Source organism: Ovis canadensis, chromosome 8 (genome assembly GCF_042477335.2).
Source record: "Ovis canadensis isolate MfBH-ARS-UI-01 breed Bighorn chromosome 8, ARS-UI_OviCan_v2, whole genome shotgun sequence".
NCBI lineage: Eukaryota > Metazoa > Chordata > Mammalia > Artiodactyla > Bovidae > Ovis > Ovis canadensis.
Genome location: NC_091252.1, coordinates 89183253 through 89205720, shown reverse-complemented (window position 1 = coordinate 89205720; position 22468 = coordinate 89183253). Strand labels below are relative to the sequence as shown.

General features: G+C 39.8%; 1 protein-coding gene and 1 pseudogene across 1 annotated transcript in view; both read left to right on the top strand.

The window, feature by feature from the left end:
* Window positions 1–22468, top strand: part of RGS17 (regulator of G protein signaling 17) — a 103882-nt gene that overhangs the window by 54281 nt on the left and 27133 nt on the right. The window contains exon 2 of the mRNA XM_069598917.1: window positions 12997–13140. Coding sequence (XP_069455018.1) covers window positions 13022–13140 — 119 coding nt within the window. The 5' untranslated portion in view covers window positions 12997–13021. The remainder of the gene's footprint in view (window positions 1–12996; window positions 13141–22468) is intronic.
* On the top strand, window positions 13988–16032 carry LOC138445370 (GSK3B-interacting protein pseudogene; annotated as a pseudogene).

The following is a 22468-nucleotide window of genomic DNA, read 5'->3' as shown; positions in this document are numbered from 1 at the left end:
GTCAATATCCATTTAGACCTGACTCTTATTTGTTCTGGATATTAATGCCAGTGTTCACTTTTCACCCCAGATTTATTTTTATTTTTTTTCACCACAGATTTAGTCTTTGTTAAAAATTAAATTAATAGTTTCTCTCATTACCAGTGCTCTTCCATGGATATATGAAGGTGAAAAATAATTATGGTTCCTCACCTCCCCACCCCCTGCCAAAATAAAACCTGTCATTTCTTGTCTCTTTTCTGTATCTTGGAGGGTCCTTGGTGGGTGACTGGGAGCAGCCAGGTCAAGGGCTCCTGAGTAGAGCCTCATCCTTGTACTCAGCCTTTCTAATAGCAGCTGCCCACTCTCCCTGCAATGAGTAAAAATGTTTTGCTGTGTAACTGAAGAGAGCTGACTGAATTGATTCCATCACTTGTGTACTTCCTGGAGGTCAGCATTCTTATTAAAAAAAAAAAAAAGACTGAACTGAAATGAACTTTATAATAGGCATCCGTTTGCTGAAATTACTTATATTAAAGACAGTAAAGGGAAGTCATTATTTTGATTAAATAGATGCAATGTGCTGAGAGTCCCTTGGACAGCAAGGAGATCAAACCAGTCAATCCTAAAGGAAATCAACTCTGAATATTCATTGAAAGGATTGATACTGAAGCTCCATTCCTTTGGCCACCTGATGCAAAGGGCTGACTCATTGGAAGGTTCCCCGATGCTTGGAAAGATTGAGAGGGCAGGAAGAGAAGGGAGTGACAGAGGATGAGATGGTTGGATGGCATCATCAACTCAATGGACATGGGTTTGAACAAACTCTGAGAGACAGTGAAGGACAGGAAAGCCTGGCATGCTGTAGCCCGTGGGATCACAAAGAGTCAGACACGATTTAGCAACTGAGCAAATGTACCGAAGGGAATGATGACCACAAATCATTCTCTCTGACAAATTTTCACCTTGAGTAGAACACTGACTTTTGAGCAAGTTTACTGGTTACCTGATTATATATTTTTAAAGTTCTTTTTTAGGTGTTTATGAGTATAAGGCAAAATATACAGAATGTAGCTTCCAGAAGAACAGATAGTATACTACCTCATATGCTGAGTATGTCTGAGTTGACGATTGTTCCATATGGGTGTGTTACGAAATGCAAGAGAGAATCAGAGGGAACCCATGTCGGCTTAGTTGTGGAAAATTGCTTGAATAGCACGCAGAGATATAACATGAAACACAAACATAAATGAGATATATTTTGTATGTTTTAGGTCCTTTTGGGAATGCTTCCACATGGTATTAATGTCTATTCTTGTTTAACGTGTTTAGATAAACAGTGCCCTATGTTGAATTTCCATAGTAATTATCCCTGCTTGTATAAGCATCTTAAATAATTATATGAATAATTTCTACGCAGAGACGCTGTCTCTGACACACCCTTTTCCCAAATGTTGTGATTTTGTTTTCTCTACTGCATTCTTTTTCCTTTTCACATTTTCGGTCTTTTTTCCCTTTCCTCATGTTAACTTGCTTATCTTCTTTCTGTGGATTGAAATAATGAGCATGTCTGCTCTTTGAAAAGCAGTTTGATGAATCTCAAAATGAATATGTCACAGAGATGAAAGTGCTATCAGTGCTTTCCTAAGTAAACACATTATGACTCCATATTAATCACTGGTATTTTCTCGAATGGCACAATGACAGTAATAGGCCATGTTAAGGAGTCTCATTGTCACCAGGCAGTGTTTATGACAGAATTGCTCTTACTGTAATGTATTTTTGGTCCCATTTCAAAAACATTCACCCTAAGCTAATGCTGCTGTTTTAAACTAAAGCAGAGCTTGAATGAGTCAGGTAAAAATTGGGCCTTTAAAAGTGCTGCTTTGTCTGTACTGGTCCTCTAGACTTTCTGAAATTACCCAGTAATTGAATAACCTTTCCATTCATTTTAACTCTGCAACTCTGGCCTCTGTTAGAGCATCTGCCTACTCACTTGCACTAGAAGAGCCTTTTCTTTCTCTGTTTCACTCATTTAACAAACAGTGACAACCTCACTAGTTCTCAAGCTTTTGTGTGTGGTGAAATTCCTGGAAAACATGGTGCTTTTACCACATATCATTTTGATGATATTAGCATCCAAATAACTAAATTTCACATGGGCTTCCCTGGTGGCTCAGACAGTAAAGAACCTACTTGCAATGCAGGAGACCGGGGTTCGATCCCTGGGTCGAGGAGGATCCCCTGGAGAAGGAAATGGCAACCCACTCCAGTATTCTTCCCTGGAGAATCCCATGGACAGAGGAGCCTGGGGGGCTACAGTCCACGGGGTCACAAAGAGTCAGACACAACTGAGTGACTTTCACTTATATTAGATTCCAGAACACACAAACATGAGCAGGTGTCAACATGTGAAGAAGGAGGAAAAAGGGATAAACTTTATGAGAAAAAATTTTCCCCATGAAGATAACTCTTGTGCTGAGAGTAAAATAGAGGGTTGGTTCTATGACCTCCATCAGCTCGCAAAATACCCGTCCTTAGTGGAAGCTTAATCGAGACACATGAGTATTATTTCATGTGTATCAAAAGTACCGAGGTGAATGGTCTAGACTGTGCCCTAAAAGAACTCACAGTCTTGTAAGAAAAGCTCTCAAATGGCAAAGCTCTAAAACAATATGGAATTACAGGTCAGAGAAGTGTAAGCAGTGCCCAGCACCTTCCCACAGGCTGGAAAGTTCTGCAAAGGTTCCTGGAGGAAGTACCTCCACCAGGTGCTGGAGATACCAAAAAAAGTGAGACCCTTTAGGGTGTCAGAGTCCAGTTCTCATATAAACAGGCTTGTAGACAAGTCATAGCTCAAAGAGGAAGGCACACAGTTCTTTGTGACACTGAAAGCACCTGTTGTTGTTCAGTTGCTCAGTCATGTCTGACTCTCTGTGACCCCATGGACTGCAGCACACCAGGCTTCTCTGTCCTTCACTATCTCCCAGAGCTTGCTCAAACTCACATCTGTTGAGTCGGTGATGCTGTCCAGCCATCTCATCCTCTGGTGTCGCCTTCTCTTCCTGCTTTCAGCCTTTGCCAACATCAGGGTCTTTTGGGAAGAAAGCCCTAGAGAGAGGAAAACAAGTGAATGAGCCTGACAGGGAGCAGTTGAACAAGCCTTTGGTGATCTTTCCTTCCAGCTGGTGCTTCACTTGAACACACGATGTCTTTCTGACTCTTGTGAATATACTTCCTCTACACGACAACCACGATGCTTCAAGTTCACAGCTTAGTGTGGCCTGAACCAGCGCTTCCCAGGCTCTAAGAACACCCATCATTGGTATCTCCATATTGTTTTGTATTGTTAAAATGCAAAATCAGATCCAGCACATCTGATGTGGGACTTGAAATCCTCTTTCCTAAAAACCTCCCAAGGGGTGTGATGCTTCTGGTCCACAGACTACACTTTGAATGGCAAGCACCCAAGTTTTAACTCTTTGTATGAAAACCTTGGCAACTGCTAAGTAAATCTCTCATCCCTGCAGTTATATTTTAAAAACCCATCATACAATTTTGAAGGAAATCATCAGGAGTATGTTTGTAAATAAATATGAAGACAGTAATTTGTCTAAAGGTAATAAAAGTGGGAGCAATTATTACTATTGTAATTACAGATATGTGTGTGTGTTTCTGTACGTGCTGTCATGTCTGACTCTTTGCGACGCCATAGACTGTAGCCCACTAGCCTCCTCTGTCCATGGAATTTTCCAGGCAAGAACACTAGAGTGAGTTCTCATTTCCTCCTCCAGGGGATCTTCGCCACCTAGGGACTGAATCTGTGTCTGCTGTGTTGCAGGCAGATTTTTTGCCGCTGCAGCACCTGTGAAGCAGGTATGCCCCATTTTACAAACAGAGGCAGAGATTAAGTACCTTAATGCCACGTAGCCAGTACAGGCAGCTCTTTGTGATTCCAGTCCAGAGCTCTTTTACTCCAAAGACACTATACTCCAAAAATCATAGTCAAAAGAAGAAAATAGAAAATTGATAGAAGTGCAGAATCACAAGAGTAGAAATTGTGATGCTCTGTCAGATGGAAATGATTGAATCTTCTGGGGGACAAAAATTAGCAGCTGAGCTGTACAAGGTGCTGTTTTAGATAGCTCCATGAACTACTGCTTTTCAGTGTGTCTGAAAAATGCTTATGAGCCGAAAGAAGAAGAGGACTAACAAGGTTCTGGGTCTCTACTTTAATGGTAGAGGAAAGCACAGGAGGAAAAATTTCTAGTCTTTTTATAGATTTATATGTTATGATACATATTTATGTACTTATAAATATGTATGAAAATATGAACATGAGAGAATTGCTGACTCAACATAATGTGGCATTTTAGCAAGCTTCATATATCATTAAGGAAAAGGAATCGAATGGATGGATTCACTGATGGAACCAGATTCTAACTGCCAAGAGTGGACCAAATCCTGTTCTTAGTGATTATTCGCTCTGAATGCACAGTTTACTTCTTGAATGTTTCATAGTTTAATGTAATCATAAAATGGTGATTTTTCCAAATGGTGAGTTTTGAAAAAAGCATACCAAAAACTCTCCCCCCCCCAAAAAAGGGGGAAAAGCTGTTTTGAATACCACCCTTTTTAGAAGAATAAGTCGTGAAACAGGAGGTGGCACGGAAAGCTTGCTCCATTACATAGATATATGCAGCTTAGCTGAAGCAGGATAGTTATCAGAAGTTTTAAATTGAGGAGTGGGTTGTTTTCTTCACAGGGGAAATATATCACCACTAGGAATAAATATGATGAATTGCTTCCTTGTCCACCCTCATGCTAAAAAGGGCCTCACAAATTTGGCTTATTTAGCAAATACCTTTTTGGGGCTCAACACTGAATCAACAACTATATGACCAAACAATGCTTTCACTAAGCATGACAAGATGGCTTCAATTATAACGAAGTGTGATTGTGGGGTAGGGATCGGATTGTGGATACTATGAGTCACTTCAGACTCAGTTCATTTACATGTGATAAAAATTACAGTGTTTGTGGCGAAGTGAAAATTCAAACCATTAGTTTTCTTTCTTCACTGAGTAAGCCTTTGTGTAGATCTCTGATCTAGGAAGAGTCTAACCAATGGACACAAGAGCAGTACAATCCACCCTATATAAAGTGGAGTGATCTCTCAGGAGGAAGGAAGTGATGGAAATCTTCAGCAGCTGTAGCCTGAAAATATTTACCACACCAGCTTGTTGGTGACCTTATGTACAATGCTCTCAAGCATTGTGCTTGAGTACAACGTACTTAAGTAAGTACTCAAGTACTTACTGTATATATGATGATTTTTTTCCAAGTATTTTAAATTTTTAATCCACTTAACCCTTATAGTAGTAATGATATACTGATATGTTCTGTAATTATCAATAATTACCTTCAGATACGGACATTGGACACAAGGAGATTAAATAACTATCCAAAGGGCATACAGTTGATGACAAGAGGGAAGATCGGGACACAGCCCAACTCCAAAGATGGTTTAACCACCATATTGTACTGCAGCTTAGCAGGAGGGATGGAGGATATTGTCATTTGTATATTTCTAAGTTTGGGTGGACTCCGGGAGTTGGTGATGGACAGGGAGGCCTGGCGTGCTGCGGTTCATGGGGCCTCAAAGAGCTGGACACGACTGAGCGACTGAACTGAACTGAACTGAAGTTTTATATGGGCTTCCCTGGTGGGTCACACAGTAAAGAACCCACTTGCAAGGCAGGAGACCCAGCTTCAATCCCTGAGTTGTGTTCCTAAGATAAGATATGAATGTTTCTAAGAGGATAAAATACAAATTTTTATTTTATTTTAATTTATTGTGTTGTATTTTTATTGTAAAAAATCCACTGTTTTTTATTGAAGTATAGCTGATACAGTATCATGAGCATCTGCTGTTGACAGAAAACACTGCTAAATTCCGGGGAAACCAATATATATTAAATATATTTTTCTCTCCTTCCCCATAAGAGTTTTATAATTCAATTGGGAAACAACATATAAGCAAAAATGATAAAGAATAATATCAGGACATACTCAGGAATTGACAGTGCTATCCACAAGAGAACAAATTTAAAACAGTTTTTCATCTCCCTCCCAACTGTATTTTTAAAGACAGTTCTCAGCTTGGGCAGCCCATTTTAAGAATAACAACTTTAGAACTAAGAACATTTTTCTCAGTGTAACCTAACCATCCATGTAAACTTAAGGCCCCTGTACATCAACCTCTTTCAGAATGTCCAGCCTTAGCTTGAATAAGTTCAAGAAAGCTTGACTTGATACTAACCTCACAGGTAAATTAAGGTCTTACCTGAATATCAGACAGACTTTCTATTTATGAGAGCAAGTCTCTTTCGGTTGCTTCTATTTATCAATCCATCTTCTAACATTAGGAATCTTACAAGCAGATGGACATTTTCTTCTACTGAATGTTACTTCAAATACTAGGTAATTTTGATTCTGATTTATCTGAATCTTCTTTAAACACTTGTGTTCTAAGTGTAATATTCTCATGAGATTTTTTTTAAGTATTTTTTTTTAACTTTCCTGATTTTCTGAGCAAATTCCACTTTCCTTCTTATGTTGTGGGGGCCAAAATTGAACGTAATCATTTAACCAGCCCAGAGAAGACCTATCACCAGTTTGTATTACAAACCATATTCTTATTAATGCATTCTAAATGATTTTGTTTATATCATACTGTTGATTAATAATGAATTTATTGTCCAATAAATTACCTTGTTATGAGCCTATTAAGCCATGTTTCTCCCATCCTTGTCATGTGCAGTTTTTTAGATGCTGTATGTATCCTTTTAAATTTTATATTGTTTTATTTGACTCATTATTCAAACTGTAAAGATGTTCTTTAAACTGAGATATAATTGACATATAACAGTGTTAATTTAAGGTGTAAAATGTGTTGATCAGATGCATTTATATATTGCAGTATGACTACCTGAGTAGACTAGCTGATACCTTCATCCCATCACATAATTATCATTTTTTTTATGGTGAGAGTATTTAAGATCAAGTCTCTTTGTCATCGTCGGTTGCTCAGTCATGTCTGACTCTTTGTGACCCCATGGACTGCAGCACACCAGGTTTCCTGTCGTTCACCATCTCCTGGAGTTTGCTCAAACCTCATGTCCAGGGAGTCGGTGATGCCATCCAACCATCTCATCCTCAGGTCTCTTAACAACTTCAAAATAGGCAATATAGTAGTGTTAACCATAATCACAGTGCCATGTATTTGCTCTTCATCTTCTGTGAATAAGAAGAACTGATTCATCTTCTAACTTCAAGTTTGTACCCTTTGATCAACATCTTCCCAGTTCCCCCACACCTTAGTTTCTGGTACCTCTGATTTTATTCTCTGTTTTTATGAATTCAACTTTTTAAAATTCTACATATAAGTAATGCATGCCTGCTCAGTCGCTCAATCCTGTCCAACTCTTTGTGACCCCATGTGACCCCACTGTACCCCACCAGGCTCCTCCATCCATAAAAGTTTCCAACAAGAATACTGGAGTGGGTTGCCGTTTCCTCCTCCATGGTATCTTCCCGACTCAGGGATCGAACCTGTGTCTCCTGCCTCTCCTGCACTGGCAGACAGATTCTGTTACCACGGAACCAGCTGGGAAGCCTACATATAAGTGATGCCATGCAATATTTGTTCTCTGTCTGCTTTATCACCTTTAACATAATGCCCTTAAGAACTATCCATGAATAATATTCCATTGTTTGTATACATATATCACATCTTTATTCATTCATCCATCGATGGACACTTAGGTCGTCTCCATATCCTGGCCTTTGTGAATAATGCTACAGTAAACATGGGAATGCAAACATCTTTTTGATATCCAGTTTTCATTTCCTTTGGACATATATTCAGAAGTGGGATTGCTGTATCATATGGTTATCTTTTAATTTTTTTAGGAACCTCCATTCTGTTTTCCTTAGTGGCTGAACCAATTTACATTCCCACCAATATCGCACAAGGGTTCCCTTTCCTCTACATTTTGGACAATACTTGTTATCTCTCGTCTTTTTGATGATAACCCTTCTAGCAAGTGTTTGGTGATAATCTCATTATGGTTTAGATTTGCACTTCCCTGATGATTAGTGATGCTGAGCATCTTGCCATCTGTTTGGCCATTTGTATGTCTCCTTTGGAAAAATGCCTGTTCAATTCCTCTGCCCATTTTCAAATCAGATTTTTTTGTCTTTTTGTTATTGAATGGTAGGAATTCTTTGTATATTTTGGAAATTAACCTTTTATCAGACATATGTTCTCAGTCGCTCAGTCATGTCTGGCTGTTTGCTACCCTATGGACTAGCCCACCAGGCTCCTCTGTCCATGGGATTTTCCTGGCAAGAATACTGGAGTGGGTTGCCATTTCCTCCTTCAAGGATCTTTTTGACCCAGGGATCGAACCCACAATTCCTATGACTCCTGCCTTGCTTGTGGGGTCTTTATCACTGAGTCAGTCTACAGGACGGGGGAAATACTTGGGGACCATATCAGACCTGTTGTCCCCCAATACTTCCCTCATTCTGTAGATTGACTTTTCATTTTGACGTGCAGAAGCTTTTTGGTTTGCTGTAGTTCTGCATGTTGATTTTTGCTTTTTTTTGCATAGATGATTTTGATCATTACATCTCATCCAGAAAAAATGAAAGGAGCAACATAGGATAAAATTGTATACAACTGGAAGTGAGAGCAGAATTTTCTCTTCATTTCTTGGAAGATAACAATAATTCACAACAGAAGGAAAGCCCTCTCTGATCACTATCTAGATTTACGGGTTTTCCTTGTTAATAAATTTGCCTAAGCCATGGAGGGGGAAATGAAGATGCTGGAGCCATTAATCTTATTCCATAGCAGCATTCCCAGAACCTCAGTGAGAACTAAATGAAGTACTTCTGTTTTCTAATTTATTTTGGCCGTGCTGGGTCTTGGTTGCTGCATGGGCTTTCTCTTATTGCGGAGAGCAGGGGCTTCTCTGTAGTTGTGCGTGGGCTTCTCATTGCAGTGGCTTCTCTTGTTGCTGAGCTTAAGGGCCCGAGGGCTTGAATATTTGTGGCTCCTGGGCTCTCGAGCACAAGCTCAGTAGTTGTGGCACGTGGGCTCGGTTGCTCTGCATGTATTATCTTCCCAGACCAGGGATGAAACCCGTGTCTCCTGCGTTGTCAGGCAGACTCTTTACCACTGAGCCACCAGGAAAGCCCTAAGTGAGGTGTTTTCAAGTCAGCCAGTGTGAGGGGAGCAATGAGAGGCCACCACACCTGCTCCCAGCCCTGCTCTGCCCCTGGATCCTGCGTCCTGCTGGGGCTGCACACTTCACAAAGCCTGAAGTCCCAATTTTGTGCACAGGTGCATTCTTGTTTGTAAAGGAGAATTTTTCCTACTTCATTCTCCTCTATCTTTGAAAGTAAGTGATCTCTTGACAGTCTTTCTTCCTATGGAGTCGAAGAGAAGAAGGATTGACCTCCACATATTCAAAAGTATTTGACAGTTTCAGTCCATAGATATGATCATTTTGCAAAACTTTTTTTTCCCTTTTTTCACTTGTATAACATTAAGAAGACTTGTTTTGCTTAAAACTTGATTGATGAACTCAGAGAAAACTGTAACAGACATACAAATTTTTCTTTCTGTATTTATAGGTAAACCACATGAATTACCTTCAGCATCACTGTTTATCATGGCACACAGGAAGCAAATGCAACTAAGCAATTTTTTCCTGATATTTTATTGTTAGCATAAAGAAATGCAATAGATTTCTGCATGTTAATCTTGTATCCTGCTGTGTGCTGTGTTGTGCTTAGTTGCACAATCATGTCCGACTCTTTGCAACACTGTGGACTGTAGTCTGCCAGGCTCCTCTGTCCATTGGGGATTCTCCATGCAAGAATACTGGAGTGGGTTGCCATGCCCTCCAGGGGATCTTCCCATCCCAGGAATCGAACCCAGGCCTCCCGCACTCCAGGCGGATTCTTACCTTGCTGAATTTGTTTATTAGTTCTGGTAGTTTTCCTGTGTAGTCAATTTTACCTCTTCCCTTCCCATTTGGATTTCATTTTTTGGTTGCCCTGGGTCTTCCTTGCTGCCCAGGCTGTCTCACCAGTTGCGGTGAGTGAGGGCTACTCTTTGTTGCAATGCACGGGCTCTAGACACACTTCAGTAATTGCAGCACATGGGCTCAATAGTTGTGGCTCACAGACTTTAGAGCTCAGGCTCAATAATTGTGGAGCACAGACTCAGTAGTTGAGGCACATGGGCTTAGTTGCTCCATGTCATGTGGAATCTTCCCAGACCAGGGATCGAATCCATGTTCCCTGCATTGGCAGGCAAATTCTTAACCCCTGGACCACCAGGTCAGTCCCCAATTTTGATCTTTTATTTTTCTTGTCTGATTGATGTGGCTATTCTTATGTCAGTCATTGTTACTCCTCTGTGGGTAATTCAGCTTATATCTTTATCTTAGAGTTCTGTGATTATATTTTAATGCATGTATGTGTGGATTTTATTAATTCTGCTAAAGCATGTGGTATGCTCTTTCATTGTGAGTCTTTTTGGTTTTGCTTTTTGTTTTTTCTTCCAATAAAACTTCCTTGAAAATACTTCCCTGACAGTCTGTTAATTCTTTCCTTATGATAAAAATCTTGTTGGACATATACTGGAATCTTTCAATGTTACTGCTATACTTGTCTCAATTCCCTTTTATATGTTTCAACTTTTCTCTTTTTGTTGAATTCTGAGTACAGTCCTTGATACTTATTCTTCTGGGGGTTGCTATGGGAAGAGATTATTTCATTTGAATCTTTTTAATGGCTATGTTGTTTGTTTCTACATTTTCTATTTTGTCTATTCATGTTTCATTTTTGCCTATATTTGTTTTTATAATTTCTTGTTCTCTTATATGAACAGTTTTTTCCTTTGTCATATTGTTTATGTTAAATATATACTCATTAAACTAATTTTAGATGATTCTATTATTTGCATTTGATCAGGAGTATAGTCATCTCATGATTGTTGAGTGACTTTCTGGTTTTAGTGTTAATTGGATTTTTTGCTTTCAGGCAACACACTAACAGGTGTATTCCTCACTCTCTCTCTTTATAATGCTTCTCAGTTATCTCCTGTAGTCCCTCAAGACCTTCAGTTCCAAAGGAGCTCTTTCATTGGCATCTCAGGATTTTCTCTCATCCAGGAATGGTTTTGGAGATATCCTTAACCCGGTCACAGAACCTGTGGGCTGCTTGGCCTAGGTCAGGTCAGGTGGGCTCTCTGTGCATCCTCCCACTCCTGCAACTAGGTACCTTGATAGTACAGATCACTTTTTTAGCATCTTTTTATGAGTGACGGAACCACCACCCCTGATTTTATTCAGGTGACCTGAAGTCTGGTCTTCCACTACTCACAGTGGAGCGTTTTTTACCCCAGTAGAATATGGAACCTTTGCTGCTTTCTGTTCCCTTAGTTGAATTACAGAATTACTGTGACTTTACCCCTGTTTATCTACCACTGTGGTTTTCTTGTTTGTTTCTGGTCTAAGGAGAGGGTTGCTCTTGAGAAAGGAGCACTGGCATATATACACTATCATGTTTAAAATAGATAACTAGCAGGAAGCTACTGTAACACAGGGAACCCAGCCTGGTGCTCTTGGATAACCTAGAGGGGGTGGGGTGGGGAGGGGGAGACTCCAGAGGGAAGGGATATCTGTATCTATATATCTATATAGATATAGATATAACTTATTCATATCGATGTATGACAGAGACTGTCAGAACATTGTAAAACAATTATCCTCCAGCAAAACATAATAAAATTTTAAAAAAATATATGGTATTTTTTTAAGTATCTATCATTGTATTCAGAACTGAAAATGTTTTTTAAAGCATGAGATCACAATGCTAAAAAAGTCCAAAGTACTTTATGTTATTAACAAATACTGCTCACAGTCATACATATGATAATATATATGTGTGGTTTACATACATTATACATTACATATTTGTGAAAATATTATTCAGTAGAATCATTCCCTTTTCTAGAAGTTTATGCTATCTTTTATTTTAGTCTAATAAAAGAAAACTTTATTTTTTATCATAAATAACTTTTGGATTAGAGTTGGTCTTATAAATATGTGGCAACTCACTTGGCTTATAAATATGTGGCCACTCACCCTACCAGTAAGGTCACTGGTAGGACGGTCTGTACACCAGCATTTTTCTTATCTGCCATGATATATAAATTCCACTAAGATGATTCTTGTGGGTTTGATAACTTTTTATTTTTCCACAAGTATCTACTAAATGAAAATAAATTTTGAGTGCTGGAGGAAAGGGAGCTGATGCATTTGCAACAGGGACAGCTACCAGAATAAGGAATTTTGCCAATGTTATCAAGTCCCTGGACGGTGAGCCAGAAGTGCCACAAAGGAGTTTGTATGTTTTAAAAAGAGATGAGAAAAAAAAAAAAAAAGGTAAGAGAGGGCCAAAATCAAACTGTACTTCTTCACTATGTTATAGAGTTAGAAACCTTGTAGCAATGATTCGTACACTTATATAACCTTACTATAAACGGCAGTGGAGAAAAGAGTTACTTACACCCACTATAACCATGTAAAGGTGTCCATAAAGGAAAGCAGGTGTAGTCATCCTTGAGTAAAGAAGGAAGTGAAAAATACATTTTCAAACCTTATCATATTTACCTTCCCAACTGATTCTGATTACGTGGCAACACTTACTGTGATTGTATGCAGCCGATAATGGTAGTAGTCTGTCCCCAAAGTTTTTAGAATTTCGCCTAAAATAACTTCTGGAGAATTGGCAACTTGACTGCTAAAGCTTATTCGTGTTTACCTTTTCTCAAATTGTCTTCTGCCCAACCCCTTAACTAAGGTATGCTTCCTTCAGCAGAGGCAATTTACCCTTGTAATTTTTTCCAATCTCATGTTTTCTCTCTTCTTTCAGCCAGCTGGGCACTGCAGTAGCTGAAATGCGCAAAAGGCAGCAGTCACAGAATGAAGAAACACCTGCTGTGTCTCAGGCACCTGGAAACCAGAGGCCCAACAACACGTGCTGCTTTTGTTGGTGCTGTTGCTGCAGCTGCTCCTGGTACGTCCTCTTATCTGTGTGATACCACACCTGAGCTGCGTCATAACTGGCGTGAGCATGCGTGTCAGCCCTTGCAACCATAGAAACTTCTCGATCTGTCTTTTTATTCCCTTTACAAGCAGTAGTTATTGGAGATGATTGTTGGTTTAATGCACACCTTTCCCTAAGCAGAATATAATGCTTCCTCTGAATCTATACTGAAATTGGTAGTAAAGAATGAAAAATTGTTTTGTATCATGACTTTTTCCACCCGTGCTTCTTAAAGGTCTGGGTAAAAATAAGATTTGTGGCTATGTATTTGTTGAACAGTAAACAGCATTCTCCCATATTATAGAAGGTACAAGAACACTAAGGTAATCTCTAGCAGTATTGAATTCCGTGTAGTGGTTTAGTTCTATGTGCTTTCATGAGAGATTGACTGTTCTGTCGCAGATTAGAGTGGCAGCCTCAGCCACAGACTCCTAAAAAGGATAAAGAAGTGCCACAGACTCACACCCACAAATCTAAAAGGCCAGGGGCTATGCTGGGTATGAAGGTCAAGCCAGTTTGTTAAAGACTCTGAACTTAGAGCCGGAGAACCTGCCACCAATGCAGTGTTGTCTGACAGCTTCTTCGACATTAAAGTTGTAATCTCTGGTTTGTGGTTTCCTCACTAGAAAAGTGATGAAGAGTTAAAGTTGATTCTCAAGGTACAGTCTAGTGCTAAATGTCCATGACTGGGGCACTTCAGAAAACCTGTTTCCATTCCAAACCCACAAAGTGTCTTCAAATAAGAAAATCAGACACTGGGGGGCCGGGGAGGCGGGGAAAAGGGCCAGGAAGGGAGCAGTTCCGGCTCCGAGGGGACGGGGCGAGGGCGGGGAGGGCAGGGGGCGGGGCCGCGGGTCGGTTCCAGACTCCGGGGGAGGGAGGAGACGGAGGACTTGGGACGCGCAGAATGGAAACAGACTGTAATCCCATGGAGCTGAGCAGCGTGTCAGGATTTGAAGAAGAGGCTGAGCTTAATGGCTTTGAAGGAACTGATATGAAAGACATGAGGCTGGAAGCCGAAGCAGTTGTAAATGATGTTCTCTTTGCTGTTAACACCATGTTTGTCTCAAAAACCCTGCGCTGTGCAGACGATGTGGCCTATATCAATGTGGAAACAAGAGAAAGGAACAGATACTGCCTGGAGCTCACTGAAGCAGGGCTCAGGGTGGTAGGGTATGCTTTCGACCAGGTGGATGATCATTTACAGACTCCCTACCACGAAACAGTCTACTCCCTGTTGGATACGCTTAGCCCTGCGTACCGGGAAGCATTTGGAAATGCGCTCCTTCAAAGACTGGAAGCTTTGAAAAGAGAGAGACAGTCATGACTAAGCTTTTTTTCCTGTTAGAGGGGGCTGCTGCTGGTACACAAGGTTGACATACAGCTTGAAACTGCTGCATATGGTCATAGCAGAAAATGCATCTTTGATTTTGTATCTTTTATTTTTTTTGCTTCACATGTAGGCTTTTGATTGATGATTGAATTGTCTTTCTTAGTTTCTGATTCATTTAGGAAATCCTAAGGTCACTGCTGTGACACCATCATTAAGACATTCAGATTTCTTCATATAGTGTCTCTGCATTTCAGAAACCTAAGCAGTATTTCATTTGCTTATCGCAAGACTGCCAGCACTCTCTCTTACTTAGGAAATTCTAGATTTGCACAGTAATAGAGGAAATAAAATGACCTAACTTCAGACTTTGATTCAGCTCGCTAAATCAGGGGTTTACTACTAGCTCAGACTAACTTTGTAGTAATTATCTTGCTACTAGCCTTATTGGAAACAAATTATCAACTAGTTTCCCCGGCACAAATTTTTAAATTCACTGCTTCATTGAATCTATTTATATTATTAATATGGACTGATAAAAATGAGTTCATTATATATTACATAGCTAGTATTTACATGAAACATAGGTACTGAAATAGTACTGTATTCCTTGTTTGCAACAGCCAGCCAACGAAGAGGACAAACCGTTAGCAAATGAATGTAACAATTACTTGTTTCCAAGATATTTAAGCACATAAACAAATACAGGAACAGGCTCCATTCTCTTCCTAACAAAAAGCATCTTCAGCGTGTGTGATTTAAAAGAAAGGAGATTCTGATTTCCTAGAAAATGATATTTTGGCCTGTGTTGATTCTTCTTATGAATGTTTGTTTACATGATGTACAGTATATATTCAGAAAGTATTTTTGCTTCAGCGTTTACTTTGTATGATGTGGTGCTTTGGTATTCCCACAGCACCCCTCCTTCCCAACAGATGTACAGTGTTCTGTCTAGATGCAAAATCTACAATGTCACAGGAGCGCATTGTATAGGTTTGAAACCAAAGGATGAATGAAGCATTCAGAGACTTACTATTTGAAAAAGGGAGACTCTGTATTTTATATTTTACTACAGGTACTAATATTTATAATAAAATAAACTATACCATGCTGCTACATCTTTTCAAGTACATGTTGAATATTAAGAATTGGGAAGTTGTTTTTTTAATACTAGTCAAAGCAGCAGCTATACAAATGTTGAACTAAAATTCTGCATCTGGACATATCTTCATAATTTGTCATTTGAAGACTTTTATAAGTCATTATTAAACAGTAGTACTTTTAGACTCTTGAAGATCATATAGACCAGAGCAAGTTTAAAGTTTGGTTTGGGTCATTATTCATTGTCAGAGTTCATCGGAATGCTTAAATTATGTTTGACAAATGAATATTCATCCTCAGCTTTATTTTCATATGCTTAAGTGTTTGGGGAATGAAGTCTAACTTCAGCTTGAACTTTCTCATGCTTAATCTCAGGCTAAATGTAAAGGGTATTTGTACAGTTTGAATAAAATTCTGTTTACTAATTTTGAGTTAAGTATGGAGAAAAGTGATTGTATGTTTAAAGTTGAAAGTGTTCATTTTGTGATAAATATTTGATTCCAAGAGCTTCCATTTTTGAATTCCATGTTGTTCCATTTCATTGTGAAGTGATATTACTATGAAAGAGCAACAGAGAGAGAAGACATTAATAAAACTACAAATATTAAAACCTCCAAAAAAAAAAAAAAAAGAAAAGAAAATCAGTGGGACCCAGAATTCCGAGATTTACAAAGATGAGATCCCTTGGGAGGTTGGAGGAGCCAAACTAGACTTAATGAAATTTCCGTAGAACCGCACGTTTCGGGGTTCTGTAAGATCCAGTTCATAGGTGGATCTTCTGGGTTAGCAGTGGTGTGTTGGATCTCCCCGACCTGTTTCAAAACCATAAAGCACATGTGCCCACATGTACACCCACGGCTGATTCATGTCAATGTATGGCAAAACCCACTACAATATTATAAATTAATTAGCCTCCAATTTAAATAAATGTTTAAAAAAAAAAAATAAGGCAATGCCCAGCTGCTGGAGTCATCTTCCTGTGCATGATTGCTACAGTTTCCCAACATCCTTGGAGGTTGGTCCTGTAATCTAGTGGCATCATCACAGTGGCCCAAACAGAAGATGAAACATGTGATGCTCCAGTAGCAGCTTTGGTGTTGAACACACTCTCAACTCTCTAGGAGACTTCATTTCCAGAAAACTATCCAATACTGTAGCAATCTAGAAGGTTTAAAATAGTTTTTGTAAATATCAAAATTGCATCCCAGATGATGGTCCCTTGTTGGGAAAAGTCATGCTACAATTCCTTTTTCTTTCAACCGTAAGCTGTAAATTAAGTATTTCAGATGGAAGAAGAGAGTTCTAGAAGAGGGAAGTATTTCAGTGCAATTGTGTAAATTTTTTTTTCTGTCTCATTCTTCAGGAGATCATCTAGCTCTGGCCTTAATCCGTGAATTAGGGGGGAACAACTTAATATGGTGGTTCTGAAGTTAGACTTGTTGTTGTTCAGTCGCTCAGTCATGTTCAACTCTTTGAGACCCCATGAACTGCAGCACACCAGACTTCCCTGTCTTTCGCTATCTCCTAGAGTTTGCTTAAACTAATGTCCATTGAGTCGGAGGTGCCATCCAGCCATCTCATTCCCTGTCATCCCCTTCTTCTCCTTCCCTCAATCTTCCCCATCATCAGGGTCTTTTCCAATGAGTCGGCTCATTGTATCAGGTGACCAAAGTATTAGAGCTTCAGTTTCAGCATCAGTCCTTCCAATGAATATTCAAGATTGATTTCCTTTAGGATTGACTAGTTTGATCTTTTTGCTGTCCAAGGGACTCTCAAGAGTCTTCTTCAGCACCACAGTTCAAAAGCACCAAGTCAGACTGCCTAGGTTCAAACTCTTCATCTGTCACTGTCTGTTTGACCTTCAACAAGTTGCTTAGTGTCTTCAGATTTCTCATCTATCAGATGACAGTGATAAGAATCCCTACGTAATAACGTCATTTTAAACATTCAATGAGATAAAACACGTACTAGCTGAGAATAGCGCCTGATCCATAGTGTACATTAAATAAGAGTTGGTCACTGGGCTATGGAACATTTCATATTGGAAAAATAAAAACTCTTTACAGAAGACCTAGCTTCAAATAATGCATATTTTTTTAAAAAACTGTCAGCTTGTGGATATAATAAAAAAATTATTTTGGAAAGGAAAACTGTTTTACTTTAAAGTCTGTATAAAACATTGCAAATATTTTGTTACATCCTGTTGACAATTAGACTTCTATTTCTCACTTGCTCTATGCCATGTTCCAGTAATTAGGATATGAGTGTATTTGCCTGCAGGAACTCATTTCTGAATTGTTTCAGGATTAAAATACCAAACACTGAAGTTTTGTTGTGTAATCTTTGTTGTCAAACAGGTGTTTTGGGCAGTTTGTTTTTATCTGTCCTTCAGATATTTAGCAAGACTTGCTTTTATTAATTCTTCAGGTGCAGATTAAGCAAAATAGTCCATGAGAGCTCGTGAGCATCAGATTGTCTCAGAACACAGACTGTGGGTGGAGAACAGATTAGCTTTTGGAAGCTGCAATAACTCTCCACACCTCTAGGGTGACAAGTATTGGGTTGGCCAAATAGTTCTTTTGGGTTTTTACAGAAAACCTGAGTGATCTTTTGGCCAACCTGCTATTTGGACCCTAAACATATGGTGCCTTGGATGAGCATTGTATTAGTTTTAGACAAGAGAGCACTGTTGTCAAGAGCTGTATTTGCTATCAGTGAGTCATGGATACCCGAGTCTAGGTCATAAAATGCACAGTCCACAAGCATACAAGTCTTCTTTTGATAAATAGTATGTAATCGCTTCTCAGCCTTTTGGCTAAGATCAAGATAGTATGGAGGCTTCCCAGGTGACACAGTGGTAAAGAATTCACCTGCCAGTGCAAGAGACGCAGGTTAATTCCCTATGTCAGGAAGATCCCCTGGAGTAGGAAATGGCAACCCACTCCAACAGCAAATGCCAACCCACTCCAGGACTCTTGCCTAAAATATTCCACGGACAGAGGAGCCTGGTGGCTGCAGTCCGTGGGGTCTCAAAGAGTCGGACACAACTGAGCGACTGAGCTCACACAGGTAGTTTCTAATGTAAGCAACTACTTAAAAAGAATGATAGTTAAGTTGGATGCTAATCGGAACTGTTATCTCTTCATAAATGGAGATGTCCTTTACCCATCCATTCTTTAAATATCATAACTTTTATACTTTGAGTTTAGGGCAAGAAATTGTCAAAGCTTATTAAGAGGGAAAATAAAAAGAAAGGAGTTTTCTTCAAAATTTCCAGGCTAGGTCAAAGGAGTAGAACAAGAAGAAACACCAAAAAATGCAATTTAGGTACAAAAAAGTTAGCAATCAAAGTCTGACGTAACGGTCATTCTTAAGTAGGAACAGTTGTCATGTAGCTGATTTTACCTCCTTTTAAGGAAATAGAGTACCAAGAAAATAAATTTCTCTGTCTAGTAATAAATATAAATATCTCACTGGGGCCTCCCATGTTATAGCTTTTTGAAACAACTTAGTATTTCCTCAGATTTGCATTTCTCTTTTGCACTTCATCGTCAGCTCCTCTCTCATGTTTAAATTTATTTCTGTCCTTATAAATTACCACTATGTTTTGTTTGGGGCAATAATAAAGAGAATAAATACATAAGTACTGAGTATTCCCATATTTTCCTTCAAAAATCTCAACAGTTAGGACTACTTCACGATGTCCTCTGTCCTTGTCAAAGAACCACTTCAGTTCCTTTCCCAAATCCACCTGTCTCCCTTTTCTCCCCAGTGCCCTCCATTTCAAGAAAAGAAAGCAAAGGAATCAGGTTTAGCCTCTTTAACCTGTGTTACACAAGTAAGTCACGGATGTCCGAGTCTTGGCCATTGAGCAGACAGCCTATAAACTTGGAGGCCCTTCTGCACAGGGGACCAAGCTGTTCCCAACCAGGACAGTGTTGTCAAGACCACATGACTAGAGCTTCAGGTTTGTCAAAATAGTGTTTCCCCTTATATCAGGACTCGAAAAGAGCGACCAACCTCTTCAGGTAGTTAACCCCCTTCCCTTTCCTTTATGAGAAAGGATGCTTTTAAAGATTGGACTCATTACGAAACCACTCACAGTGTGAATCCATGAGATCATTCAGACACCTGTGAAAGTGTGTTGCCTTGTGCTAATAACAAAACAAGGTGCCTCAAAAAGGAGGCAGAAGGGGTGAGCTTTCAGAATGCACTGAGAGCTTAAACCTAATTTCCAAATTGTTCCATGAACTCTCCCTTAACTTCAGAGGCTACACTAAAATAACCCAGACTGTGTTTTTTTCAAGGAAGTCTAGGTGCTAATCCACTTCCGTTTTAATTCTCCATTACTGCTGGGGGTGTCCTAGCAAGCAACACTGATTTCTGTGTTTACTCATAAAAGATGAGAACTGCACAGATTTCAGATACCATGTGCCCAGAATGTTCCATTGACTCCTCCTGCTGCTGTGTGATGGTGAGACGATGATTCTGGGGGGTTTGGGTGGGGAGTGTCACTGGCTTCAGTCCCAAGCTCCCCATTGACAGTATCCAAGGGAATGGTTCTCTATTCAGCTTTTTCATTCATCAGATTAAGATACAGGATTTTGTTTGAAAGAAAAATGGTTTTTCTAAAAACTAGTATTTGGAAAATTCCATGTCTGATTTGACAGATAAGGCAACTGAAGACTTGCCTGCTATTATTAAGCTCCTTGATGACAGTTCAGTTGAGTTCAGTTCAGTCGCTCAGTTGTGTCCGACTCTTTGCGACCCCATGAATCACAGCACGCCAGGTCTCCCTGTCCATCACCAACTCCCGCAGTTCACTCAGACTCACATCCATTGAGTCAGTGATGCCATCCAGCCATCTCATCCTCTGTCGTCCCCTTCTCCTCCTGCCCCCAATCCCCCCAGCATCAGAGTCTTTTCCAATGAGTCAACTCTTCGTATGAGGTGGCCAAAGTCTGGAGTTTCAGCTTTAGCATCATTCCTTCCAAAGAAATCTAAGGGCTGATCTCCTTCAGAATGGACTGGTTGGATCTCCATGCAGTTCAAGGGACTCTCAAGAGTCTTCTCCAACACCACAGTTCAAAAGCATCAATTCTTCTGTGCTCAGCTTTCTTCACAGTCCAACTCTCACATCCATACATGACCACTGGAAAAACCATAGCCTTGACTAGACGGACCTTTGTTGGCAAAGTAATGTCTCTGCTTTTCAACATGCTATCTAGGTTGGTCATAACTTTTCTTCCAAGGAGTAAGCTTAGAATAAGGCCCCCTTTTAATTTCATGGCTGCAGTCACCATCTGCAGTGATTTTAGAGCCCCAAAATATAAAGTCTGACTCTGTTTCCACTGTTTCCCCATCTATTTGCCATGAAGTGATGGGACCAGATGCCATGATCTTAGTTTCCTGAATGTCGAGCTTTAGGCCAACTTTTTCGCTCTCCTCTTTCACTTTCATCAAGAGGCTCTTCAGTTCCTCTTCACTTTCTGTCATAAGGGTGGTGTCATCTGCATATCTGAGGTTATTGATATTCTCCCGGCAATCTTGATTCCAGCTTTTGTTTCTTCCAGTCCAGTGTTTCTCATGATGTACTCTGCATAGAATTTAAATAAGCAGGGTGACAATATACAGCCTTGACGTACTCCTTTTCCTATTTGGAACCAGTCTGTTTTTCCAAGTCCAGTTCTAACTGTTGCTTCCTGACCTGCATATAGTTTTCTCAAGAGGCAAGTCAGGTAGTCTGGTATTCCCATCTCTTTCAGAATTTTCCAGTTTATTGTGATCCACACAGTCAAAGGCTTTGGCATAGTCAATAAAGCAGAAATAGATGTTTTTCTGGAACTCCTGCTTTTTCGATGATCCAGTGGATGTTGGCAATTTGATCTCTGGTTCCTCTACCTTTTCTAAAACCAGCTTGAACATCTGGAAGTTCACGGTTTACATATTGCTGAAGCCTGGCTTGGAGAATTTTGAGCATTCCTTTACTAGCATATGAGATGAGTGCAATTGTACAGTAGTTTGAGCATTCTTTGGCATTGCCTTTCTTTGGGATTGGAATGAAAACTGACCTTTTTCAGTCCTGTGGCCACTGCTGAGTTTTCCACATTTGCTGGCATATTGAGTGCAGCACTTTCACAGCATCATCTTTTAGAATTTGAAATAGCTCAACTGGAATTCCATCACCTCCACTAGCTTTGTTCATAGTGATGATTTCTAAGGCCCACTTTAAAAAAAAAAAGGCCCACTTGACTTCATATTCCAGGATGTCTGGCTCTAGATGAGTGATCACACCATCATGATTATCTTGGTATGAAGATCTTTTTTGTACAATTCTTCTGTGTATTCTTGCCACCTCTTGTTAATATCTTCTGCTTCTGTTAGGTCCATACCATTTTTGTCCTTTATCAAGTCCATCTTTGCATGACATGTTCCCTTGGTATCTCTAATTTTCTTGAAGAGATCTCTAGTCTTTCCCATTCTGTTGTTTTCCTCTATTTCTTTGCATTGATCACTGAGGAAGGCTTTCTTATCTCTTCTTGCTATTCTTTGGAACTCTGCATTCAAATGCTTATATCTTTCCTTTTCTCCTTTGCTTTTCACTTCTCTTCTTTTCTACTTCCCTGCTGGCTCAGAGAGTAAAGCATCTGCCTACAATGCGGGAGACCCGGGTTCAATCTCTGGGTTGGGAAGATCCCCTGGAGAAGGAAATGGCAACCCACTCCAGTACTCTTACCTGGAAAATCCCATGGAGAATCTTGGTAGGCTACAGTCCATGGGGTCTCAAAGAGTCGGACATGACTGAGTGACTTCACTTCTCTTTTCACAGCTCTTTGTAAGGCCTCCTCAGAGAGCCATTTTGATGAT